The sequence below is a fragment of the Hyperolius riggenbachi genome, chromosome 12, assembly GCF_040937935.1.
Source record: "Hyperolius riggenbachi isolate aHypRig1 chromosome 12, aHypRig1.pri, whole genome shotgun sequence".
Classification (NCBI taxonomy): domain Eukaryota; kingdom Metazoa; phylum Chordata; class Amphibia; order Anura; family Hyperoliidae; genus Hyperolius; species Hyperolius riggenbachi.
The window spans coordinates 96,277,568-96,301,069 of NC_090657.1; the positions used below are offsets into that span (position 1 = coordinate 96,277,568).

A 23,502-nucleotide genomic window follows, 5' to 3' on the forward strand; every position below is an offset into this window, starting at 1 on the left:
TGCCTCCACAATCGCTGCATAAAGCCGTTTTGTGAGCGTTTATCGCTCTTCCTATACCTTCCATTATACAGTGGGATGTGAAAGTTTGGGCAACGTTGTTAATCGTCATGATTTTCCTGCATAAATTGTTGGTTGTTAGGATAAAAAATGTCAGTTAAACATATAGGAGACACACACAGTGATATTTGAGAAGCGAAATTAAGTTTATTGCATTTACAGAAAGCGCACAATAATTATTTAAACAAAGTGAGGCAGGTGCATAAATTTGGGCACCACAAAAAAGAAATGAAATCAATATTTAGCAGATGCTCCTTTTGCAGAGATTACAGCCTCTAAATGCTTCCTGCAGGTTCCAATGAGAGTCTGGATTCTGGTTCAAGGTATTTTGGACCATTCCTCTTTACAAAGCATCTCAAGTTCATTCAGGTTTGATGGCTTCTGAGCATGGACAGCTCTCTTTAACTCACACCACAGATTTTCAATTATATTCAGGTCTGGGGGGACTGAGATGGCCATTCCAGAACGTTGTACTTGTTCCTCTGCATGAATGCCTTAGTTGATTTTGAGCAGTGTTTAGGGTCGTTGTCTTGTTGAAAGATCTAGCCATGGCGCAGCTTCAGCTTTGTCTCTAATTCCTGGACATTGGTCTCCAGAATCTGCTGATAGGCCTGAAACACACCAGAGGAGTTTTTCTGAGCGTTTTGAGTTTTTAAATCTGCTGCTAAGGTTATCCTATGTGTCTGTGCACACTGGAGCGATGAGGTTTTGTAAAAAACCCCATAGCATTACATTGGGAAGAGGTTTTGAAACCTCTAAAAGCTCTTCCCAATGTAATGCTATGGGGTTTTTTACAAAACCTCATTGCTCCAGTGTGCACAGACACATAGGATAACATTAGCAGCAGATTTAAAAACTCAAAACGCTCAGAAAAACTCCTCTGGTGTGTTTCAGGCCATACTGAGTGGAATCCATGCACCCCTCAACTTTGACAAGATTCCCAGTCCCCGCACTGACCACACAGCCCCACAGCATGATGGAACCACCACCATATTTTACTGTAGGTAGCAGGTGTTTTTCATGAAATGCTGTGTTGTTTTTCCTCCATGCATAACGCCCCTTGTTATGCCCAAATAACTCAATTTTAGTTTCAGCAGTCCACAGCACCTTATTCCAAAATGAAGATGGCTTGTCCAAATGTACTTTAGCATACCTGCCTCAAGCGGCTCTGTTTGTGCTGTGGGCGGAGAAAAGGCTTCCTCTGCATACAGCATCTCCTTGTGTAAAGTGCGTCGAATGGTGGAACAGTGCACAGTGACCCCATCTGCAGCAAGATGATGTTGTAGGTCTTTGGTGCTGGTCTGTGGGTTGACTGACTGTTCTCACCATTCGTTGCTTCTGTTTATCCGAGATTATTCTTAGTCTGTCACTTCAAACCTTAACTTGAACTGAGCCTGTGGTCTTCCATTTCCTCAATATGTTCCTAATTGTGGAAACAGACAGCTGCAATCTCTGAGACAGCTTTCTGTATCCTTCCCCTAAACCATGATGGTGAACATCATTTGTCTTCAGGCCATTTGAGAGTTGTTTTGAGACCCCCATGTTGCTACTCTTCAGAGAAAATTAAAAGAGGAGGTAAACTTACAAATGACCCCCTTAAATACTCTTTCTTATAATTGGATTCACCTATGTATGTAGGTCAGGGGTCACTGAGCTTACCAAGCCAATTTGAGTTCCAATAATTAGTTCTAAAGGTTTTGAAATCAATAAAATGCCCAAATGTATGCATCTGCCTAATTTTATTTAAACAATTATTGCACACTTTCTGTGAATGCAATAAACTTAATTTCACTTTTCAAATATCACTGTGTGTGTCTCCTATAGGATATATTTAACTGACATTTTTTTTTTATTGTAACAACCAACGATTTATACAGGAAAATCATAATGATTAACAACGTTGCCCAAACTTTCGCATCCCACTGTAGTAAAAACGCCCCAAAAATGGTACAGACACCGCTTTGTGGACCGCAAAGCAGACGCAATGTGCTGATATGAACCTTCTCATAGAGATTCATTGCACAAGCATTTTGTGGGCGATTTTGAAAATCGCCTGCGCTGGAAAAAAGGGGAAGTGCAAGTATATGGCAGTGATCTCACTCCGGCAATTTGCAATTAGCGGCAATGGCGCTACATACAGCATTTGACCGCGATTTTAGAACAATCGTGACTAGAATGCTAAAAAGTGCTAATTGCAATCGCTCAAAAATCGTGAAAGTGTACAGTGATTTTACCGCGCTAATCACAGTAAAATTACCAGTGCAAAACGCTAGCATTTTGCGAATACAAGTGGGAACGGGCCCTTAGAGCCAAAAATACTTTTTTATATGCAACGCTAGATTTTAGGCCTCATTTCCGCGAGCAACTGAAAGCCTGTCATCTGCTCCTATCCACTGGCCGGGTGCCTGGTAGTGCTTGGCACAAGTAGTACCCCCATATAGTCGCCTGCGCTGGAAAAAGGGCAAAAACGCCCTTAGTGTGAACTAGCCCTCAAAGAAATAAAAGATACGTTGAACTGTTTTTCTTAACATCACGCACTTTGGGACCAATAATGACACAGACAAAATCATCAATTTAACATAATAACTTCTATGTGTGTTAATTCAAACCTTACAATGCCCCATTGTACACACACTGAGCACTTTATTAGAAACACCTGTGCGCCTGTTACATTATACAGTAGTCTAATCAGCCAATAATGCGGAAGAAATGCAATGCTTATAAGTGTGCAAATACAGGTCAGAAGCTTTAATTAATTTGTGCATCAAACACCAGAACGGGGAAGAAATGTGATCTCAGTAATTTTGACTGAGAAATTATTGTGGGTGGCAGTTCTGCTGACAAAAATGTCTTGTTGATAAAAGTCTTCAGAGGATGGCCAGTTTAAGCTGAAAGAAAGGCTGTAGTGCCCATGCTTTTCAACTGTGGAGAGCAGAAAAGCATCTCAGAACAGCATAAGAACAGATGTTGAGGCTGCAGTGGATGCAGGCTCACAGAAAAATGGATAGCTGAAGACTGGAAGAACAGCCTAGTCTCAAAATCATGACTTCTGCCTGGTCACAAAGATTGTAGGGTTGTAATTTGGCAGGAGTAGCATGAATCCACTGACTCAACCTGCCTTGTGTCAGCAATCAAGGCTAGTGGTGGCTTGTGGTGTGGTAGAAGATATTTGTGTCATGAATGTGCAGTTGACAAATCTGCACAAATTGCTTGATACAATCATGTCAACATGAACCAGAATCTCAAACAAATTTTTTGAGCAGATAGCGTAGTCCATACGATAAAGAAATGAGGTTACTTTGAAGACAAAAAGAGGCCCAAGCCAGTATTTAGCTTAGTTTAATTTATAGTTTCTTAATACTAAAAACATGTTACACACATAATTATGAGACTTTCGTCCATCAAGTTCAACCAGAAAGTATGGTAGCATAACACTAGCCTTCACCCTTACCTTACTCTCAGTTGACACAGTGCACACTATTCATGGAACGGACCACAATGGACAAAACAAAGTTGAAGGATGCTATGTTAAAGAAAACCAGAGCTGACCTAAAACAAAGATTTGATTCTTACCCGCGGCTTCCTCCTGCAACATAAACACATGCAAGTCCTGTGCCATCCTCCCGCAGTCTGCCGTTCAGTCGCGATCAGCCCCAGTAATAGGCTCAATCGGGTCCAGTCTGGGTCTTCTGCGCATGCACAGACCTCCCACGCATGTTCAGTACACCCAGACTGACGCGACTGAGCCTATTACCGGGGCTGATCGCGGCTGAACAGCAGACCGCGGGAGGATGGCGTGGAACTCAGGCGGGTTTATGCTGCAGGAGGAGGCAGCGAGCAAGTATCAAATCTTCGTTTTAGGTCAGCTCTGGTACACTTTAAACATAGGATCCATTTAGATCTGTGACATGTCCATTCAGTTTGATGCTCACTGTGTCCATTAGAGACAGAATGCAAAGTCCCGACCTGCACATTTTTTCTGGATATCGGACAGAAGTCAGTCATGTGATAATAGAAATGCTATGTATGACATATCCAATGCAACGGACTAATGGAGAATCTCTGAACAAGGGGTTGGACCATGGGTGGTGACTGTGCATGTGCTATCACCCTGCACAGCATAAACCATCATAATGTGGACCAAGTGGTAATGCAGAGTGCCAGCGGTTATGAGAAGAGACTCACCGGCTTTCGTCATTCCAGTGATGATGTTCAGCAGCCGCAGCACGTCCAGCACTGTCTCCATAGCTCTATAGTCTCTGTGTGTGTGACTCGGAGTCATGTAACAGTGTGTCACAAGACTCATCATGTGACTCGCTGTTAGCACCTATAGCTGGCTAACCTATACTGGAGCACCTATATCACGCAAGCCTATATTGGGACACCTATGTCTGACTATCTGTACAGGGGCACCTATAGCTGACTACCTTTACTGGGGGTACCTATAGCTGGATAACCTATACTGGGGCACCTATACCTGGCAAACCTATACTGGGCTAACTCATACTGGGGCACATATAGCTGGGCAACTTATACTGGGGCACCTATAGTTGGCACATCTGACTATGGGGGGGGGGGGGAAGCCCATCTGAATGTCTATGAGGGGTGTGTGGCGGGGTTTAGTGCGCCGAAGCTTATGTCCCTATGGATAACTGAGTATCATTTTAGAAGTTGGGGATTAAATTAGGCTGTACACTGAGAAGGGATGTCACGGTAATTTCGGCTCAGTTTCGTTACTGCACGTTGCCGTCCACTGCAATCATTTTTTTGCATTGCAGGTTTACTTTAAAGGGAACCTGAAGCGAGTAAAATTATTTAAAATAAACACATGATGTAGCTGCAAATGAATATTACATACTTACATCACCTCAGTTCCTCTCAGAGGCTCACCATTTTCTTCTTACAGTGATCCCTTCCAGTTCTGACAATATTTTGTCAGAAACAAAGGCGTATCTAAAGGGGTACAGGCATGGCTTGTGCCATGGGCGTCACAGCTCAATGGGCGCCATTCCTACCCCTGTTCTGCACTGCCATGCCTGCCCATATGCTGTGCCGCCATACCTGCCTACATGGCTCCCTGTCATTCAGACCTTAGATCAGATTAATGTGGATATCTGAGGAACATGGCTACTTAACTATGTAGGGTGCACTTTGCTTAGTGTTAGAAAAGAGGACAGAGAGTGAATAAGAAGAGCCATTTCCAAAAAAAACCTCAGCAAAATCCTGAGCCCAAAAAATACAGGCCACCATAACACATTTACAGAGCAAGAAAAGTTTTTAGAGAAGGGGACTCTGACTTAAGGGGGGTGGGGGGCAATTACAGTGCTTGCCATAGGCGCTATATTACCCAGATCCGTCTCTGGTCAGAAATGAAATATACCAGTGGCTGCCAGTTATATATCAGTAGCTGTCCGTTACAACTGAATGTGCAAGGTAATGTCCATGTTTCCCTATGGCTCAAGTGGGTGATATTACAGTTTAACAGTGTGCTGACCAGGAAGCTGTTATGGGGTAATGGCCAATTTTAAAATGGAGGAAGGAGAATGTCATTGATCACAGTGGACAAATGGGACACAGGAGAGGAGAAAGAGATTGAGGAGTAGACTACACAGGAAGTAAGTATGACCTGAGTATGGTTATTTTGGCTTTTTACTTTCAGTTCAGGTTATCTTAAGTAAGCTGAACTAGTTTCCGATAACCTTGCAGGGATTGCTTTCTCCTTTTGTGACTACCACACACCCATTCATGAGGCAGAAACTCATATAGTGTTGCAGTTGACTATGCAAGTGATACACCGTACATCCCACGAGCTAAGCCACTGCCAGGTTTGCCGGATTGCCGCTACAGGACCCCACTTGACCAAAATACTCGGCCGTTTCTCCGAGTGTGACAGAGAAGCCACGCCCCCGACAGAAAGATCAAAGTCACAAGCCCCGCCCACTCACTGGTGTTCCTCTCCTGCGTAACGGAACGATCTGAAGGAGGTTTTGAAGCTGCGTCATCCGTGTTCCCGGAGAGTGTTGTGTGTTTGTGTTCAGCTTTTATCCCGTCGCCAGTAAGGGACCCTGTCATCCTTGTGGCTGGCTGTTTACAGATGACCTAGTAGGCAGCTAGTTGGGTGGATCACTGCATATACTACTTACTTGTTCTATGGATGGCAGTGGGTGTGGAGTGGACGGTTACATGAGATCATTGCTTTACTGGTGAACAGGTGTTGACAAACATGACCCAGCAAATCGATCTATGTTTGTTTTTATATAACAATTATATCCAGTATAACATGTCATACAAACTAGATCTGCTGCAAATAGTGTTGATTGGTGCTGAATAGAGAAGGTCGTTGTGATGCAAATAATACCAGCTTGCTTGCAAGATTGTCAGATCGATGGGTTGTATCGATATTTTCTAGAAGGTCCGGTCAAGTGTTTGATTTTTGTGCAGATGTGATTGGAAACTTGATTGGACCTTTCGTTGATTCGACCCATGGATCTGATGGAAAATTACACAGTGTATACCAGTATGCAGCTTGGATTTGGGCTCATCAGATTCAGCAGGATGTGAATCTGATTGATCCAGTTTTAAGCTTCATACAATTTGAATGAAAATTGCATGCAAGCCGGTATTGCATCTCACTGACTTGTGCTAAATATACGTTTCATTATGTAGTTGTGAGACTTTACTGTGCATTTATGCAGTAGGATCACTGCCATTCCTACTGTTAGACATTGCAGTCTTACCTGCAATACATGCAGAGATCATAATTCGCAACCTTCCGCATATGACTGTACTGCTGTCAGAGCCTTGGCAGAAGTGGCCAAAGTCAGCTGACCCTAGCCCCCATATGAACCAGAGCTGTGGAGTTGGTACAAAGATCATCCGACTCTTCAGTTTATGAATCCACTGACTCCAGGTACCCAAAATGACTCCTACTCCACAGCCCTTGCATGGCTATTGAGTGAGTACAAAAATCAAAAAATCATCCGATTCCTCAGTTTATGAAAACTCTGACTTCAGGTACCCAAACATTTCTCCGACTCGACTCCAGCCCTGATATGAACTCAGATCCATCAAATGCTATCTATCAACAATAATGATAGTAATAGAAGGTGGGCAAATGACTTGTTAACACACTTCAGCTGGTACATATTTTAAGTGCTTCTAGCTGATAAAAAAAAATACATTGTATATACAACAAGACCCATGGCACACAGATAACAGATGTTATTTATGAAGAAACTCAATCCAGTAGTTTTATTTCTTTAGACTGGGGAAGTGATAATAACCTGTTGTTTTATTGCTGTCTTTGGCCCAGTGCACACCACAACCACTAGCAGATCCACAAAACGCTAGCGGTTTTGGGTGCGGAGTGCAGATAAATGGCGCAGTGCACACCGAGCGGATTTGGATGCGATCCGCTGGCCGCATCCGCCTGTTAATCCGTGTGGCTAATGTATATGAATGGACTGGTCCACACTGGCGGTTTGAGGTTTTTTGCAAACTGCAAATGTGCAGCAGGAGGCATGTTTGCGATTTGCAAAAAACTTCAAACCGCCGGTGTGCACCAGCCAATTCATATACATTAGCCACGCGGATTAACAGGCGGATGTGGCCGGCGGATCCACTCAGTGTGCACTGGGCCTTAGTTCCCAGTGTAGAGCATGGCTTTACACTTTCTGTCCAAGAGATACAATTAAAAAAATAATAATACAATTCTCGCCAAAGCAAGGGAAACCCCACCCCCTGATATAAAGCACTGGAGAATGTTTTTGCTTGGAGCAGAGCTGGTTAATAAGATGCAAATAATTTTGGCTTGCATTAACATTTCATTTAAATTGTATGCACCTTGCAATTGGATCAAAATAACTTTCTGACAGTATTATTTGAAGCTGCATACTGTCTACATCAAATATGAAAGCAAGTCAAAATTATTTGCATACCATTGACCATAACAACCCAGTACCCCCCACCCCACCCGAAATCACTGCAAAATTACTTCAATGCGATTTTGCAGCGTTTCTATACATAGCATTGAGCGCTCAGAATGTTAGGGCGGCCGTCCGTGTGAACCAATCCTAATATCAGCACTCAATGCAAAGCTATATGTAGATCCGCAAGCTTTTCTTTGAGTCATTGTTGAAATTATTAAAGGACACCTGAAGTGAGAGGGCTATAGAGCATGCCATCTTTAGTTCCTTTAACCTCCTTAGCGGTAACCCCGTGCTGGGGTAAGCCGCCGCGGAGGATTTCTCAGGCCTTGCTGGGCCGATTTGCATAATTTTTTTTTCAAACACGTGATACAGCCCCCCCCCCCCCCCTGGATACCCCTTGCGCAGCCTGGCCAATCGCCGCCAGGCTGCGCTATGGGGTGGATCGGGATTCCCTATGACGTCATGACCAGGGCTGTGGAGTCGGTACAAAAATCTTCCAACTCCGACTCCTCAGTTTATGAAACCACGACTCCGACTCCGGGTGCCCAAAATTTCCTCGACTCCACAGCCCTTTCATGACGTCGATGTCACTCCGCTCGTTGCCAAAGAGACGGGGGAAGCCCTCAAGGAGATCCCGTTCAGAAACGGATTTCCGGATGGGCAGGATCGCCGGCGGCGATCGGACGGTACGGGGTTACGCCGCAGGGAGGGGGGAAGCATGTAGCTAGCGCTAGGCTAGCTACATGCTAAAAACAAAAATAAGTTAAAAAAAAAAATCATACCGCCAGGGAGGTTAAACAATGCTAGTTGTCTGGCTGTCCTGCTAATCTTTCTAATATCAGCAGTGTCTGAATCACACATCTGAAAGAAGCACGCAGCTAATTACAGTCAAACATCTGATCCGCATGCTTGTTAGGGGCTATGGTTACATTTATTAGAGACAGAGGATTTGAAGGACAGTCAGGCAATGTCCATTGTTTAAAATGAAATAAATATGGCAACCTCCGTATCCCTCTCGCTTCCGGTGTAATGAGCTCCTGCTTCTGAGGTGAAGGTTCTGCTCTTTCCTCTCTCTCAGCCAGGGGTCACACTTGCTAGATTTGCATGTGTTAATTCACACCACCACGATCACCATTGAAATCAAAGGGTCACTTGGGAATAGAATTTTTTTTTGTGCCACTTAGTTCCTCTTTTTCAAATAGTACAGCTTTCTGCTTCTTTCAGCACAGTGCACGTGTTTCCAATTGCATTGTATTTTGCCGCAATACAGAAAATCGCAAATGAACGTGCACAATCGCAGATGGAGTAACTGGATCGCCGAGCACTGAAACCCGAAATTGCACAGAACACACAGGCGCAAGTGTGACCCCTGCCTCAGTGTTACCAGCAGATAATGTAAGTTTTCCTCTCAGCATATTAGTTTTTAACCGGAGATGATCATGCATCTTTGTTTTACTGTGAGGGCCTGTTTCCACTATCGTGAATTCGCATGCATTTGCCGCATGCAAATTCGCATAGCCAATACAAGTGGATGGGACGGTTTCCACTTGTCAGGATTCCTTTGCGTTTTTCTGTGCAGAAAAAATCTGCACGGCAGAGCCATCAGAATTCGCATACCGCTATGCAATTCACATACAATGTATTTAATAGGGAATTCGCATGCGGTTTTGGTATGCGAATTTTCATGCGAATTCGCATACAATTTCGCATGGAATCAATGGAAAAGCACACAGGCACTGCCATGGTTAAATTCGCATACATCGTCATCCATGCGAAATCGTATGCGACTTTGCATGAAAATTTGCATATAACCGCGTGCAAAATTTGCAACCGCATGCAAATCTTTACCACGGCGATTCCCACCGCACAAGTGGAAACGGGCCCTAAAGGCAAAATAGCCTGTGCTTACATCCTTCAGCAATTATATACCTTTGGCAATAATTGCTGAACAATGTGAGTAATATGAAGGCTGCCATATTTATTTCCTAATAGACTTCCAAGCTCCATCCCAACCTGTTGACAAATCCACAATGGTATAAATAATCCTTTCTAAAAATTGTACAATATACAGTTTAATAGGTAGGTAGATTTGCCAAGTAGAATTGGACTTACTATACGAAATACAATGTCACCATTGCTGAGCTTAGCCGTTATTGCAGTATTGTGGCCATAATCCCTTTTTTTTCTAGCAGATGGGTTTATCCAGTTCCAATTAATTTTTTTTTTATTTTTTTTGCTCCTTCAATTTATAAACACTTTTTTTTTTTTTTTTGGCAAGAATGATCAGATAGTCCCTGGTTTTATGCAGAGGTAGTTGTTGACTAAAACATTGCGGGATATAGAGCGTTAACTTACTATGATCATTTCAGCTGTGGAAAAATCTTAAAGGACACCTGAACTGTGAGGGGTATGGAGGCTGACATATTGGTTTCCTTTTGCCAGTCTGTCCTGCTGATCCTTTGTCTCTAATACCCTTAGGCCCCGTACTCAGGCTAGATTAAAGTCAGCTGAAGGCTGATAATGACCGGCTCAGCTGATAATCCAGCATGTGTACAGTGTCCCCTGACAGCTGCTCGGCAAGCGATCAGCCAGGTGGATCAGTTTGCTCAAGTGACGGCCAATACCTTTGTGCACGCCACACCCGCTGCATGATGTCAGGTCTTGTTCGCCATCCCTCCATTGCCCCTCCGCCTCCCGCATAGCAACAGAAAGCATCATCAGCTATACAGCTGACTCCGCATGTGTACAGCATCGGCCCAACTATGTCGTCCAGGGGAACGGCTTCTGATGCCAGACTGGCAACATTAGTCACCTGTGTGTATGGGCCTTTAGCCATAGGCACTGAACAAGCATACAGATCAAAGGTTTCTGACTGAAATTTGACTGGATTTGCTGCATGCTTGTTTCAAGTGTGACACTACTGCAGCCAAAAGATTAGCAGGACTGCCAGGCAACTGGTATGATTTAAACCAGAACAAATATAGAAGCCTCTATATCCCTTTAGTTCAGGTGTACTGTAATGCTGGGCATACACAAGTCGATCCGGCGGCTCAATTAGCCGCCGGATCGACTCCCGCCGCGTCCCCGCTTGTCCGCGCGTGCGCCCGGATCGATTCCCGCTCGTCCCCGCCGGTGCTTCTTATCTCCCGCTTGATTCGCCGCCATTGTCTGCCTGCGGGGGTCGAGCGCGGAAACGATCCCCGCGGTGATCAGACACGTTGGATATTATCAATCGAGCCATCAGGCGGGGACGAGCGGTAATCGATCCGCGGGGACGCGGCGGGAGTCGATCCGGCTCGACTCGTGTATGCCCAGCATTAGTGTGTACTTAGCTTTACAGTGTACATAGCCCATCTTTTTATAATCTATTTTATTTACTTGATTGTCCTCAAGCACTGTAATTACAGCACAGGAGATTTGGGCGCAGCCTGCGCCACCATAGACCGTAATACGAATTACGGCTATAGCGGCGCTCAGTGAGTAACTTCAGCGCCGTCAGAAGACGGAGCTGAAGTTACTTTTAAAACGCTGTAATTTGCCCTCCAGCGATAGCTGTAAGCCGAATTACATCATTCCCCACTATCCACGTTGACCTAGAGGGGGAATAGTATTTAACGCCTCCGGGAACTTGTGCAGCAGCAGGATAAGCCATATCCTGCACCCAAGTCTCCCGGCAGCTAATTCATATGTATGCGATTGTCCTAAGAAAAAAAAAAATGCAACTCGCTCAAGTGCTTGATCGAGCTGTTGGAGAAATGTATAAGTTGTTGAAAGTTGAAGTGTGTTTTTGTTTGAATAATGCTTTTTCAGACAACAATGAATGCAACTGGTACAGGATACCCTCTGGCCTCCCTCTATGTAGGTGACCTGCATCCAGATGTCACGGAAGCAATGCTTTATGAGAAGTTCTCGCCCGTAGGCCCAATAATATCCATCAGAGTCTGTCGGGACATTTCAACTCGGCGATCCCTTGGGTATGCTTATATCAATTTCCAGCAGCCTGCTGATGGTAAGCTTGCCATGTTTCCACTACAGTTTCAGTTGTGTTGTACTCTAGAGGTCCATTAGTAAGAATTAATGATAACTGGTAACAAAAAAAACCCTTATGATATAATTGTATGTGCAGTACGCATAATGAATAGAACATTAGTATCAAAGAAAAGAGTCTCCTATTTTTATTTTCAGATAGTTTTCTTTCTCTAATTGTCATCCGGGACAACCTGAGATCCGGTCCCGCCCAGGATCTGGGGAAACACACCAACAAGAAGTTTAAAAGCCCCCGCCCACCCTCCATCCTCAGTTCATCTGTGTTTCCGTGACGGAAACACCTAAAGGAAGCAAGCTCCCGTTTGTTATTTTTCTTGTACTCACCAGAGGGTGAGTCTTTTTCCCAGAGGAGGCAGAGGACGGTGGCGAGGCGTACAGGAGGTAACGCTAGCTGCGGACCTCCTCTAAGATACATTTCAGCCAGGTATTTGGTCTCCGTGCGGAGTGTGGCCAGAATACCCTCCCTTCCTCCGTCAGACGCCGGCCCTGCAAGGCGCATCCAGTCTGACAGCCGATCCAGCCAATCCAGAGAGGCGGAAGTGATGCGGCGGAAGTAGTCACGCGGCTAGGGGAGGAGGCGGAATTCGGAGAGCCATGAAGTTGAGCCAGCGTGTTCCTGGCGTCTCCACGAGTGCACTGCTAGCCAGAGAGGATGTCGCAACCTCAGCCGCAGCAGCAGCAGACACAGCGGGAGGCAGATGCGGCGGCCAAATCCTCTTCCCAGGTGCAGCCATCCGGGTCTGGGGTGGTAAGTCCTCCAGTGGAGGATATGTTGTGACTTTACTTATCACCTCAATATGGCATATCTCAGTGGATGTCTTGTCATGTGTTTTTTTCCAGGCAAAGACTGAGCCCAAAGTTACTGCACCACCTAAATATAAAAGATGTGGTTTATGTAACACAAAAATTGCCCTAGAGACCCCTAGGAATATATGTCAGGCCTGCACTGACGCTATTGTGGTTTCAGAGACTTCTAATATTTTGAAGGGAGTAATGGAATCAGTAAATAAAAACATGCAGGAAACTTTGGACAAATTTAAAGAAAGTTTTGTGCCACCTGCTAGGGATCCTCTTCCAGGTTCTTCCAATATTGCTCCCTCTCAACCTTCCATTATTCCCGACATTTTAGGGGTTGAGGAGGAAGAGGAAGATAGAGAGGAGGAGGAGGGGGAGGATTTATCAGAGAATATGTCACAGGAGGAAGGAGAGCAGCCCAGATCAGAGGGAGAGGAAACAGTTAAAACTCCCAGATTTTTAATTTCTCCTGTCTTCTGAATTGCTTAAAGCTGTGTATGTTACAGAGCAAAATAAGGAGGCAGTTCCTGAACTTACCCCTCAGGATCAGGTGTATTCAGGTCTGGGTCAGGCCACGGGCAGGGTATTTCCTATCCATAAAACTCTGCAGGAAATTATTACATCCCAGTGGCAAAATCCAGAGAGACCCTTGTTTATCCCAAAATCGGCAAAAAGAAAGTTCCCTTTTTCACAGTCAGAAATTGATAAATGGACTAAATGTCCTAAATTAGATGCGTCCCTATCCAAATATTCCAAGGATTCGGACTTATCCTTTGAGGATGCTGGAGTCCTTAAAGAGAACCCGAGGTGTGTTTAAAGAATGTTATCTGCATACAGAGGCTGGATCTGCCTATACAGCCCAGCCTCTGTTGCTATCCCAAACCCCACTAAGGTCCCCCTGAACTCTGCAATCCCTCATAAATCACAGCCGTGCTCTGAGGCTGTGTTTACATCTGTAGTGTCAGTCTCAGCTGCTCCCCCGCCTCCTGCATAGCTCCGGTCCCTGCCCCCGTCCCTTCCCTCCAATCAGCAGAGAGGGAAGGGATGCAGGCGGGGACCAGATTTCTGCAGGAGGCGGGGAGAGCAGCAGACTGACACTATAGAGATAAACACAGCCAGCTCTGACAAGCTGTTTGTCAGCAGCGTGGCTGTGATTTATGAGGGATTGTAGAGTGCAGGGGGACCTTAGGGGGGTTTGGGATAGCAACAGAGGCTGGGCTGTATAGGCAGATCCAGCCTCTGTATGCAGATAATATTCTTCAAACCCACCTCGGGTTCTCTTTAAGGATGTGATGGATAAAAAAGTAGATTCACTTCTCAGGAAAGCATGGGAATCTGCTGCGTTTGGCTTCATCCCAGGTATTTCGGCCACCTGCATTTCCCGTAATCTTAGAATATGGATGGACAATTTGAACAAATTTCTAAAGGAGTTCCACTAAAAAATTATGCAGCCTCTCTTCCAGTAGTTCTTAAGGCGGTAGCCTTTTTAGCCGACGCAGTTACAGAACTTATTCGTGTATCAGCCCGTATGACAGCACTTATTAATTCGGCTAGGAGAGCAGTGTGGTTGAAAACCTGGGAAGGAGACCAGACATCCAAAAACAAATTATGTGCCATTCCATTCGAAGGTAATCTTCTTTTTGGCACAGGTTTAGAGGAAGTACTTTCCCGGTCAGCCGAAAAGGGGAAACAATTCCCAAATAAGAAGAAAAGCTTTAAGGGTAAAAGGCCTTTTGTCCCTAAAAGACAAGAGCCAGAGCTAACCAAAAACAGGAATGTGCAGAGGAAATGGTCCTTTCCAAAGGGGAGAGGTAGAGGGGGATTCACTCTCGGGAAGACTGATCCCCCCCCCAAACCAGGTAAATTACTCTCTTCCAGTAGGGGGCAGACTTCTTTATTTTCGGTTAGAATGGGAGAAATTGAATCCCAATCAGTTTGTTTTTCAGATTATAAGTCAGGGTTATCGCCTGCAGTTTTCTGTCAAGCCCCCTCAGAGGAGATTTGTGAATCCAATTCCGAAAAATCTGGCGAAAGCCAGGGGTTTGGAATTGGAAATTCAGAGACTTCTAGAGAAAAGAGTGATTATTCATGTTCCCCAGGAAGAAGTATTCCAGGGATACTACTCCCACGTATTTCTGGTAAAGAAAGCCAACGGGGAGTTCAGGTTTATTTTGAACCTAAAGTCTCTCAATCCGTTTCTGACGTACAAGAAATTCAGGATGGAGAGTATATATTCAGTAAGGTCCCTATTGCAAGGCAAGGAATTTCTTGTCTAAATAGACCTTCAAGACGCCTACCTGCACATTCCGATTTTTGCGGCACATCAAAAAATTTTGAGATTCGCAATCAGAGCTCCCTCCCACATTCGTCACTTTCAATTTCAAGCTCTTCCATTTGGAATAGCGTCAGCTCCGCGAGTATTCACCAAGGTGCTAGCAGAGGTGATGAAGGGATTAAGGCTTCAGGGAATTTCGATTGTCCCTTACCTGGACGATCTTTTGATATTTGCGGAGACAGAGGATCTAGTCAAATCCCACAGGGATATTGTGATCCACACACTGGGTCAGGTGGGCTGGATTGTGAATTACGCCAAGTCGTCTCTAAATCCGACCCAGGAAATTACTTTTCTAGGCTACAGAATAAATTCTTTAGAAAAGAAGATCTTTCTGCCGACAGAAAAGATTGTAAAGATACAGTCAGAGATAAACATTTTGATCAGCCAAGAGACTTCGTCTCTCAGGCAGATTATGAGAGTGTTGGGTCTATTTTCAACAGCAATCCCGGCAGTCACTTAGGCCCAATCGCACGGGAGAGAGCTTCAGTCTCTCCTTCTTTCAAATTGGGACAGATGCAGGGAGTCCTTGGATCTACGAATTCTGATCCCAGACTCAGTCAAAATCGACTTAAGATGGTGGCTGAGCCGACAGAACTTGGAGAGGGGGAGATTCTGGAGGCAAAACGATCCAGTAAAGATTTTTACGGACGCAAGTTCTTGGGGCTGGGGAGCAACGGCATTGGGCAATCATGCCCAAGGAAGTTGGTCCCAGGCTATCAGCAGGAAGTCATCCAACTTCAGAGAGCTTCTGGCAGTTCAGAGAGCTCTTCTATTTTTTCAGTCCCTAATAGAAGGGAATCACGTTCAGATCTTTTCGGACAATGTCACGACGGTGGCGTATCTCTCAAAGCAGGGGGGTACGAGATCAAGCGAGCTCATGTCTCTCTGCGCGGAGATTCTCGTATGGATAAAACCTCGGGTTCTATCACTGTCGGCAGTCCACATAAGGGGGATCCTCAATGTGGAAGCGGACTTCTTGAGTCGTCAGGAGGTGAATCAATCAGAATGGGAACTTCATCCAGAAGTTTTTCAACTGATAACAGAAAGATTCGGGATCCCGGAGATAGACCTCTTCGCATCCCCAAAGAACGCAAAAGTAGCGAATTTCTTGTCGCTACACAGATGCCAGAGGTCTCTGGGGTTGGATGCACTCAGTCTCCCATGGAAGTTCAAGCTTTGCTATGCTTTCCCTCCAACTCTGCTTCTTCCTCAGGTACTGGGAAAGCTTCAAAAAGAAAAAGTGAAATTGATTCTAATAGCTCCCCAATGGCCAAAAAGACCATGGTATGCAACAATGTTGAAGATGTCAGTGGAACCTCAATTTCCTCTGCCACTTCGTCCAGATCTTTTGATTCAGGGGCCGCTCTCGCACCCCAAGCCACAATTATTCAATCTGGCAGCCTGGATCCTGAAAGGGTAATTCTTAGGCAAAAAGGTCTTTCAGAGAAAGTGATCGAAACATTGATGAAATGCAGAAAGCCGATAACTCAGAAGATTTACCATAAGGTTTGGAAAGTTTATTTATCATGGTGTGATGCTCATAACAAGAACCATACGCTATCGAGCTCAGTTCTGGATTTCCTCCAGGACGGGTTTGACATGAAGCTGGCACCAAGTACTCTCAAGGTACAGTGTTCAGCTCTATCCATTCTGCTAGACAGGCATTTAGCTCAGGAAGAATTGTTCAGAAATTTCTTTAAAGCTTTACAGAGATCAACTCCGGTGAAGCAAAAGATTTTTCCACAATGGGATTTATCTCTAGTCCTGAATAGTCTTATGAAAAGCCCTTTTGAGCCCATTGAAGATATTGATATTAAATTTTTGACGCTTAAAAGAACTTTTCTCATTGCAATCACATCAGCTAGGCGCTTAGGTGACTTACAAGCTCTTTCCATTAAAGATCCTTTCCTAATTATCTGTCCTGACAGTATTAGACTCAGGTTAGACCCGGCCTATCTGCCAAAAATGTCTTCAGAGTTCCATAGGTCTCAAGAAATTGTCCTTCCCTCTTTTTGTGCTAAACCTGCGGGGTCCAGAGAGGAGGGGTTCCATTGTTTAGACGTCAGACGTTCCTTACTAACCTATCTTGCCAGATCAAGAGAATTTAGGAAGTCTAGCAACCTGTTGGTTTTATTTGCAGGGAAGAATAGGGGCCAGCAGGCATCCAGACAAACCATCGCAAGATGGATTAGACAGATGATAGCTTTGGCCTATGAGGGTAGTGATTGTCCCTTACCTCCTAACATTAAAGCCCACTCAACCCGATCTTTATCCACATCATGGGCAGAAAGGGCAGGAGCTACCATTCAACAGATTTGTCAAGCGGCAACTTGGTGGAGTGCATCTACTTTCATCAAACACTACAGAGTGGATGTGTTATCTCAGCAGGATCAGTCGTTTGGCAGAAAGGTGCTCCAGGCAGTGGTCCCTCCCTAGGTGAGATGTTTGTCTTGTTAAGACTTCTTGCCTATCTCTCAGGTTGTCCCGGATGACAATTAGAGAAAGACTCCTATTAGACCTACCGGTAATGGCGTTTCTGATTGTCATCCGGGACAAACATCTATAACCCTTCCCTTCTCCTGTCTCGCACCTTTCTCTGTTAATTTCAGGAGCACAGGGTATTATCCTAATAGTCACCTTTAGGTGTCTAGTTTTTTTTCCTTCATCTTGGTGTTTCTAGTCTGTTTACTTTCAGACGCACTGAGGATGGAGGGTGGGCGGGGGCTTTTAAACTTCTTGTTGGTGTGTTTCCCCAGATCCTGGGCGGGACCGGATCTCAGGTTGTCCCGGATGACAATCAGAAACTCCATTACCGGTAGGTCTAATAGGAGTCTTTTTAGAACATTGTATCATTCTGTCATATTTGCAGTTTACAAACCACACTCTATTTTAAGCTATAAAACAGAGCTAAGCTAATGACCCTTTGAACTTTCCCACAGTAAAATCTTATCTCAAGCTGTCTGTCAAGACTCTGTTTGACCCAAGTTGGGTCAATAGCTCAGAGAAGCTCTTTTGCATAGATAACTGAAGTTTAACGCTTCCTGTGCTGGAAAACAATATGAGACACTTTTTTTCTTTGCTAATAATGTTCTAATTCTTAGCTGTAACACTCATACAATTCATTGTCTCATAAGTTTAGTTTAACTTCAGATTTGTTTTAAGTGTATTTTTGACATAAGTAGAAATCCAACCAGATCTTTTTGGTTAAGGCCCCGTTCACACTGCATGCGTTTCCAGCCGCGTTTTGGAAACACGTGCAGGTGGCCGACACGCACGACATCAGACATTGCATAGAGTGCAATGTCTGATGTTCACACTGCATGCGTTCCGGACCTGTGCGGTCCGGGAACGCATGCTGCACACATTTTTTGTAAAAACGCGTGGCTGTCCCATTCACTTTCAGTAAATGGGATCAGCCACGCAACGCACAGAGACGCACATGACGTGCGATCCTGTGCGTTGTGTTCTGAACGGAACGCGCCTGCGTTCTGTGATGTGAACGGGGCCTTAAACTGGAAAGGCTTTTATATTTTACTCTGTAAACCTTTGTGAGTAGGTTTGCTTAGCTGTTCTGTCAAATCGCTGGATCAAATGGCATAGGAAGAGTCAGATGCATAGAAAGTCTGAGCAGATGGTTTAGTTTTTGTTTTATTAGCATTCACCTTTTTTCTTACTCAAGTTTTACAAAGAGACTCTCTTATTCCTCCAGAATTGTCATCAGAGGAAAATGATATTGGTGAAAATGATGAAAAAGGCTGTATGAATTCTGAAATCACTTTAGAGGACCTCTGTCGCAAAAATCTTAAAATGTAAAACATATGTAAACATACAAATAAGAAGTATGTTTCTTCCAGAGTAAAATGAGCCATAAATTACTTTTCTACTTTGTTGCTGTAACTTACAATAGGTAGTAGAAATCTGACATCACCAACAGATTTTGGACTAGCCCATCTTCTCATAGGGGATTCTCTGGGTTTTCTTTATTTTTAAAAGCACTTAGTGAATGGCAGTTACTCCATCCAACTGCCAAAAAAGTGTGCAGGGAGGCTGGCCAGCATCTTTGTATAAATCAGGGAATGTCTTTAAAGTGGTCTGAAAGTCAGCATTTCTACTTTGCTCTAAAAGATTCCTCACAGCTTTAAAGCTACTATCCCAGACATTTTTTTTTTTAGCAGAACATCACTGAAATGGTTAAACAAAGCACTTTCCTGCTATTTAGCTTCAAATCTGCATCCAAACTGGAGATAACAGTATCTTTGTTTACATTCCAATGTTGATACATTTGTCTGTAACAAGTAAAAAACACTTTTGTGAAAAGCTGCCTCTGCTTCAGGCACACACAGAGCTCAGAACAACTCATTAGAAGATTTTAATATATAATAAAAAGCAGTTGGAATAAAATGCAATGACAGTTTTCAGGGCAAGAAAAACTACACTTTGGAAACTTGTAATTTGTAGACAGACAATATTACTTGTGCACAAACGCAAATCTAACTGTATGAATAATACAAAGTAGAAAAACACATTTTTATTAAATGTTATGTCAGAGTTTCAGAAAACTTTAAAGAATAAAGGCCATTCTGAGAATCCCCTATGAAGAGATGGACTAACCCAAACCTATCATTAATTTCAGATTTCTACTACCTGCTGTAAGTGACAGCAACATAGGATAAAAGTAATTTGGCTCATTTTGCTCTGGAAGAAACCTACTTATTTGTATGTGTTTTAAGATTAGTAGCCTATACCCCCTTTCCCACAATAAATCTTTACCTGTTCTCTAATAGTTCACCAGGGACAGTGAGACTGGTTATTATTGATTTATAAAATGCCAACATATTCCATGGTGCTGTATAAAGTAAGAAACAAGAATGGGTACAAACAGTACAGACAATGGTGTACACCAGGGGTCTCAAACTCAATTTACCTGGGGGGCCGCAGGAGGCAAAGTCAGGATGAGGCTGGGCCGCATAAGGAATTTCACAATCGCGGCGCATCGCCGCCTCTGCCCGACCTTCTCACTCTTCCTTCACAAAGAGGGGCGGGGAGAGGCGATTGACGTTAGGAGGGGCAGAGCTGAAGCTGAAAGCTCTGCCCCTTCCAGGAAATGCCGGCGGATTGCCCCCCGGGCGATTTGGGGGCTCTGTAGCCCTCGTTTAGCGGCGGGAATGCAGCGGATTACTTGGGAGCACTGAAGCGAACTATAAGGAAGCTTTTGCCAGCGAGGGCCACAAAATATTGTATCGAGGGCCGCAAATGGCCCGTGGGCCGCGAGTTTGAGACCCCTGGTGTACACCATTATACAAAATACAGAATTGGTGCAAAATACAGAATTGGCAATTACAGTGACAAAAGTAACTCGATGACTAAAATGTGTAACAAATTGCAAGACACAAGATGAATAACAAGTTCCAAAACCCTAACGGGTTAGAGAGCCATGCCAGTCTAAAGGGGTTAAAGGCCTTCCCTCCATAGACGGGAAATTGACATAGTCATGGCTATGACCGTTTCCTTTCTATGAGCCTCAAAGTGGGAGTTGTGATGTTGCCAAGCACGCACTACCTCCCTCTGTGTAGGGAAAAAAAAATTAAATTCTCACATTGTTAGTAGGCGTGTTTATAGATTAGGGCAGGGGTCTCAAACTCGGGGGGCCATTTGCGGCCCTTGATACAATATTTTGTGGACCGCGCCAGCAAAAGCTTCCTTATAGTTTGCTTCAGTGCTCCCAAGTAATCCGCCGCATCCCCGCCGCTAAACGAGGGCTGCAGAGCCCCCAAATCGCCCGGGGGGCAATCCGCCAGCATTTCCTGGAAGGGGCAGAGCTTTCAGCTTCAGCTCTGCCCCTCCTGACGTCAATCGCCGCATGGATCGCCGCCTCTCCCCACCCCTCTCTGTGAAGGAAAAGTGAGAGGGGCGGGCAGAGGCGGCGATGCTGCTGATAGTGAAATCCCTTATGTGGCCCAGCCTCATCCTGACTTTGCCTCCTGCGGCCCCCAGGTGAATTTAGTTTGAGACCCCTGGATTAGGGCATTTTGTGATGTTGAGTGTTTTTCATGCCTGCCAGCACTAAAGATGCAAACAACATTTTGTGCTGTAGGTTTTTTCCTGCCTGCCAGTGCTTATGATGCTGACAGATAGGCTCATGGAGGATCAAACAACATGAACAAATTACACGGCCTTTGTCAATCATTTCTTAACCGCTTAAAGGAAAGTGAGAAGGATATGGAAGCTGCCATATTTATTTTCTTTCAAGCAATAACAGTTGCCTGGCTATCCTACTGATCTTCTGCCTCTAATACTTTTAGCCATAGACCCTGAACAAGCATGCAGCAGATTAGGCATTTGTCAGATCTGACAAGAGGTAGCTGTCTGCTTTTATTAGGTGTGATTCAGACACCACTGCAGCTAAATAGATCAGAAGGGCTGCAAGGCAGCTGGTATTGGTTTTTCTCCAGCCCCTTGCAGCCGCCTGTCCCACGCCGACCGCTCCCTGCCGCTGTCCCGGACTCGCCGCTGGTTTTTCGGCCTTGCTGCGCTAAGCGCCGCTGACAATCACGGGCACGTGGGCCACGGCAAACTGCGCAGGCGCAGAAATACTGCCCTTGCGCAGTTCGCTGCGGACCACGTGCCCGTGATTGACAGCGGCACTAAGCTCAGCCACAGTAGGTCCGACCCCGCGGTCAGCCTGAATATCGAGCGGAGAGACTGGGACAGCGGCTGGGAGCATAGCGGTCGGCGTGGGACAGTCGGCTGCTAGGGGCTGGAGAAAGCCCCAGGTGAGTAAACCTCATTTGGCCTATTATGCCTGATAACTCCTTTAAGTACCAGCAGCCTCTGGCTTCCAGAGACTTGCTGGTACAAAAAAGGGGTTCAGGGACCCGCCGTTCGCACCACTCTCCCATTGCTGAAATCCACTTGCTCTGCCATGGCTATGACAGCAGAGCACGTGAGCCGGTCAGGAGCAGATTTCATTGGCTCCTAACCCTGTGATCAACAATGCATTGTGTCATGTGTTTCTATGTAACCCAACAACCCATGTATTGCTGTAAATAAGACTTTAGTAAAAACGGATTACACTTTATTAGCAGTTAAGGTGCACTTTTGGACATTAAAATCTGCCTAAAGTGATATTATATGTGGCCTGTTGCTGATAATATTGCCGTGCGCAGGCAGAAGTACCCAGTGTCTAGTACCCCATTACTAAGCAGAGCGTTGCCATGGCAACATGTTGCTTGCTTAACACGCTTTGCCATAACAATGCTCACATTACTCTTGTACCGTGCTATGTGTGGTACTCTGTTGGTGTTGGCACTGGTATGCAGCGCACGGCAATGTTACCAGTGGTTTGTGCATCAGGCCCATGAAGAAATAAACAAGTATTTACATAGAATTTGCTTGTTCCCTTTTTTTCACTGTTGGGTTTAACAGCCAAGGCTGTAAGTCCATTTTTCTGTCCATTGTTCTTCTGGCATAACTAATTATAGGTTATAAAACTGCTGACAGATAAAGATTGGAATGTCATTATTGCTCTGTGGGGTCTCAATTACGGCGAGATTCTTGATCCTTAAGGGTCTATTTCCACCGCTGCAAATTCGCAGTTTCCTGCATGCAATTCAGAAATTGAAATGCAGCCTATTGAAATCGATAAGCTGCCATCTGAATAATATGCGAGGAAAAAACTAACAGCATGCTGCATAATTTTGTATCACGTGTGTGATTTCCCTATAGCTATGCATGGCACGGCCAGAGGGAATCACACGCGTACATACATTGTAACAAGTGGCGGCATGCAATTTGGAAATGCATGCCAGGCACAAGTGAAAAAGGGCCTTAAAACCAAAATTGGAATCTGGGGGTTGGGGCTGTAATTCTATAGGTGCAATTGTATATCTTGACTAATTATATTTTCAATTCTGGTTCACTTGGAAAGTAGAATCCATTCATGTGAATGCATCCTAAGGAATTAAAATGATAGCACACAGTAATTTCAAGGGAATAGAAGTAACTGCTTTGATGATAATATGAATAGGAGCAGAACTGGGCAAACCTTCATCAACGACATAGAAGAGAGTAATTGTAAATGTACTTTGTTAACAACTTTCCACAGCTGAGCGAGCGCTGGACACAATGAATTTTGATATCATTAAAGGCAGACCAATTCGTATTATGTGGTCTCAGAGAGATCCGGGCCTCCGAAAGTCTGGTGTGGGTAATGTTTTCATCAAAAATCTCGACGACTCCATTGACAACAAAGCATTGTTTGACACATTCTCAGCATTTGGAAATATTTTATCTTGTAAGGTAAGTGATTTGTTTTACCTTTTCTACGAGTAAGCGAGCATA

The 23,502-nt window shown here is 44.6% G+C and overlaps 1 protein-coding gene across 9 annotated transcripts in view; it reads left to right on the plus strand.

Annotated features, from left to right (window-relative positions):
- Positions 1-5,975: 5,975 nt before the first annotated feature.
- Positions 5,976-23,502, plus strand: part of PABPC1L (poly(A) binding protein cytoplasmic 1 like) — a 70,308-nt gene continuing 52,781 nt past the window's right edge. For 2 of the 9 annotated variants that reach the window (XM_068263726.1, XM_068263727.1), the window contains exons 1-4: positions 5,976-6,112; positions 9,256-9,380; positions 11,796-11,994; positions 23,267-23,460. In XM_068263726.1, coding sequence (XP_068119827.1) covers positions 11,802-11,994; positions 23,267-23,460 — 387 coding nt within the window. In that variant the 5' untranslated portion in view covers positions 5,976-6,112; positions 9,256-9,380; positions 11,796-11,801. Of the gene's footprint in view, positions 6,160-6,201; positions 6,269-9,209; positions 9,381-11,795; positions 11,995-23,266; positions 23,461-23,502 lie in introns of those variants that run through there. The other 7 variants (XM_068263721.1, XM_068263722.1, XM_068263719.1 and 4 more) reach the window with 7 other exon arrangements.